This window comes from Pteropus vampyrus, unplaced genomic scaffold, assembly GCF_000151845.1.
Source record: "Pteropus vampyrus isolate Shadow unplaced genomic scaffold, Pvam_2.0 Scaffold270, whole genome shotgun sequence".
Lineage (NCBI taxonomy): Eukaryota > Metazoa > Chordata > Mammalia > Chiroptera > Pteropodidae > Pteropus > Pteropus vampyrus.
The window spans coordinates 1053659-1058061 of NW_011889051.1; the positions used below are offsets into that span (position 1 = coordinate 1053659).

Genomic DNA, 4403 nt, shown 5'->3' on the forward strand with positions numbered 1-4403 from the left:
TGTTTACTGCATTATAATATTTTTACTTCTAAGGTATATATTTTTAAAGTGATACACTTCTTGAGTTATTGTTATTTCATTCATGGTATACCGATTAAAATTTTGTTTGAAAAATACCTTTCTAATGTGTGTCTAACTTAGGCATGTTTTCTAAGTATCTTAAAAGTAAAAATACCAACGTTGATTTAACAACAGATGGCAAAAATCTGACTATTTAAAGAATATTTATTTACTTATTTATTTACCCACCCCTACAGCACCTGGTCTTCCTAGGTGGTCTCCCATCCAAGTACTAACCAGGCCCCATGGAATATTTTATTTTTTAAACTATTATTATTTTTCGTATTAAATCTTTTTAGGAATTTGATAGAATGCCCGTTTTGTTGAAGATTGTACTTATTTAAGCGTTGCTATTCATCTGCACGTTTCTTTATGTTGGCAGTCTGACTTGGTGGTTTCGATGTCCCAGTCTCGGCAGAGGACGTGTAGGCGTAAATACCCAAGTTATGGTAGAAGAAATCTTGGACAGATCGAGTTATCTTCTGGAAACGAATCTTCAAGCTCTATAAGACATGTGAGTTTTATAACTTTAAAATCTTGAATAATGTCTTACTTTGAATCTACCCTGAAATTATGTGGAAATATTATTCTGTAGAGGTTAAGATGAAATTTTATTTTGAATTTTGACAAATATTTTGAACAGCTTTGTAGAGGTACTCACTATAAAAGTGTGTCACTCAGTGGTTTTAGTGTATTAACAAATAGACTAGTTTGTTATCGTTACTATTTAATTTCATAATACTTTCATTGCCCCTAGAGTGAAACTCTGAGCCCATTCTTGCCTAGTTCTCCCTCCCATCCCATCGCATCCCATCCCATCCTGCCCCTGGCAGTCACTATTGTACTTTCTGTCTCTCTGGATTTGCCTGTTCGGGGCATTTCACATGAATGGAATCATACCATATGGTGCTGTGACTGGCTCTTTTCACTTAGGGTAATGTTTTCAGGGCCGATCCATGTGTAGCATATATCAGTACTTCTTTCTTTTTCGCTGCCCCGTGTATGAATATACCACATTTTGTTTATTCACTCATCAGCTGATGGACATTTACATTTTTCCACCTTTTGGTTATTACGAATAATGCTGCTTATTAACACTCGTGCACAGGTGTTTGGACACGTTTTCAGTTCATTTGGGTGTATATCTAATAGTCAGTTTGCTAGGTCATATGGTAATCCTGTGTTTGACCTGTTGAGGATTTGCCAGACTGTTTTCCAAAGCGGCTGCACTATTTTATATCCCCATCTGTATTTTATGAGGGTTCCAGTTTCTCCACATCTTTGTCAAACAATGCTTGTTATTGTCCTTTTGTGTTTTAGCTGTCCTAGTGGGTTTGAAGTGGTGTCTCACTCTAATTTAGATTTGCATTTTCCTAGTAACTGATGATGCTGAACATGTTTTCATGTGGTTGTTTTCTGTTTGTATATCTTTGGAGAAATTTCTATGTAAATCTGTTGTCCATTTTTCAGTTTGCTTGTTCTTTAATTGCTGTAAGAATTCTTTGTGTCCTTTGTATTTTCTCTCATTCAGTGGGTTGTCTTTTCACTTTTTTGATGGTTTCCTTTGAAGCACAAAAGTTTTACTTTTGATGAAGTCCAGTATTTTCCTTAGTTGCTTGTGTTTTTGCGTCATAACTGAGTCTTTGCCTTAACCCCTTTACTTTCAATAATCATATGTAAATTACTGGTCTTTATTTTGATTTTTCTTGGGAAACCAATATTTTTGGTAGAGTATTTAAAAATTAACATTAGAATGTTAAAATTTTCTAATTCAGTAATGTTTTGAGGATTGAAATGTTTCATATGGATGAATAATTCATTTTATTGCTTTTATAAAGAAATTGGACCATATCCTGTTGTTGGTGGAAATGTGTCTGCCATTTTCACATTAAGATGCTTTATTTTAGGTCTATACAGTATACATATGTTATTATGTTAGGGAAATATCAGTGCTTATTTTCTTAAGTGTTGTTTTTGAAAAATCAGGAATAAGTATAGATGTTTTTCCTTTTTAAATGATCAGTGGTATTAATTTTATGATTCTTTTTGTATCTGTTAACTTGGTATATTTTCAATTAACAGGGAACTTTTAAACTAATTCATACATAGATGATGTAGAAGGTTAAATCCTTTGACCTTCTAAAGTAAACCGTAGTTCTGTGTTGTAGTAGTTTGTTTTACCTCATAGTGGTACCAAGTCATTCTCCTGTATTGTTGCAGAGGTAGGGAGATGGGTGTGTCTGTTGGTTCTATTCTATTTTGATTTAGAAAGCTCTGATAGTAGAAAAAGTATGGGCTTTAGAGTTAGCTTAATTTCTCATTGCAGTTCTTAAACTTAGTCTCCTGTGACCCCAAGCATATTACTTTACATTTCTTAGCCTTGTATTTCCCTATTTACAGGGAGGTAGCAGTGGACAGGTAGGGACTTGGGAGAAAATACAAAACTCATAGGAAAGTTAGGTCCAAGTTTTGTGGGGTTTGATGCTTGTAGAGATTAGAGACTTTCTTTAAGAAAAAGTTACAGCTAGGCACAGGGCCTCAGGAGGCAAGTTAAATGGAAAGACTCTGAAACTTGTTTCATTAGCTTTATGTTAATACTGTCTCTGTTTACAAAGGTAGGTGTTTTAAGAATGAATTGAGATAATATATCTAAAACGTTTCACAGAGTTCCTGGTTTCCAGATAGTAGTTTAAGTTTCTTTTATTACTGTGACTTTAAGGCCATTTTGAGTTTAAAAGCAGATTCCATTCATTAGGTCTAGAGTGATAGGCCCAGGGGTCTATACTACTGGAATAGCACTGGGTTCCCATTTTGAGAAATAGTTTTGGGAATATGTTGACCTCGCATTTTTCCTTTTCAAATAAGTAAACAAAGGTAGAGCCTTGAGATTTGCTCTTTCGAGTTTCGGTTCTCAGTAGCATTTTCATTATCCATTATTAACGTACCTAATTTATGTGGCTGTTAGAGGAAAAGGTCATGTCTCAATATAGAAGTATACCTGCCTAGTTTCCAGGACTGGAACTTACAGTAGACTGTAGCTGTTCGGGTTGTGGGATTAGATAGTTGTTTGTTCCTATCTCTTCTCTTTATTGACTTAAAAAACGTACATAGTTTCAGAGCACTTTTAGGTTTACAGAAAAATTGCACAGTAAGTACAACAAGTTCTGGCTTGCACAGCCTTTCATATTACTAATATCTTGAATTAGTGTGGTACATTTGCTACAGCTGATGAGGCGATTTTTATACATTGTCATCAGTTGAATTCCATAGTTTATGTTAGGGATCACTCTGTGTTTTGCAGTTCTGTGGGTTTTGACAGAATGCATAATGTTATGTATCTACCAAAACAATATTTTACAGAAAAGTTTCACTGCCCTAAAAAATCCTTCTACTGTATACATACCTAATCATCCCATCCTCCCTCCTCCTGATCCACTGGCAGCCACTGATCTTTTTAATGTTTCCATAGTTTTGACTTTTCCAGAATGTTAGATAGTTGGATCATACTGTATGTAACCTTTTCAGATTGGTTGCTTTTCTAGTAATATAACTTTGTTTCCTCTATGTCATTTCGTGGCTCCACAGTTCATTTCTTTTTTGTGCTAAATAATACTCCATTGTCTAGATTTATCATAGTTTATCCATTCACCTACTGAAGGGCATCTTGGTTGCTTCCAAGTTTTGACAATTATGAATAAAGCTGCTGCAACCGACCCTGTGCAGGTCATCATTTTTTTCAGTACATTTGGTTAAATACCAAAGAGCGTGATTATTGGATCATGGAAGTCTATGTTTAGCTTTGTAAGACACTGCCAAACTGACATCCAAAGCGGCTGTCTACCGTTTTCCATTCCCATCAACAATGAATGCGAGTTCCTGTTGCTCCATATCTTAAGATGTCAGTTCTTGGAGATTTGGTGAAGGGAGTCAAAAGGTATAAACTTCCAGTTATTTATGAAATAAGTCACAGGGATGTAATGAAGAGCATGGTGACTATAGTTAATAATACTGTATTGCATGTTTGAAAGTTGTTGTGAGAGTAATCTAAAAAGTTCTTATCACAAGAAAAAAAGTTCTGTATCTTTGTGTAGTGACAGATCTTAACTAAACTTGACGATTATTTTAAACATATACAAATCTCAAATCATATTGTACACTTGAAACTAATATAATATTATATGTTAATTATACTACAATAAAGAAGTCATTTCTTCCTAACTTCATTTACAGGTTCAACACAATCCCAGTCAGAATACTAGCAAGGTAATTTTGTGGATATTGACAGTGATTCTAGAGTTTATACGGAGAGGAAAAAGACCCAGAGTAGCTACCCGAATACTGAA

The 4403-nt window shown here is 34.6% G+C and overlaps 1 protein-coding gene across 1 annotated transcript in view; it reads left to right on the plus strand.

Moving 5' to 3' along the window:
* The window catches only part of BRWD1 (bromodomain and WD repeat domain containing 1), a 79991-nt gene that overhangs the window by 32411 nt on the left and 43177 nt on the right, over positions 1-4403 (plus strand). Inside the window, exon 17 of the mRNA XM_023520521.1 lies at positions 443-574. Coding sequence (XP_023376289.1) covers positions 443-574 — 132 coding nt within the window. The remainder of the gene's footprint in view (positions 1-442; positions 575-4403) is intronic.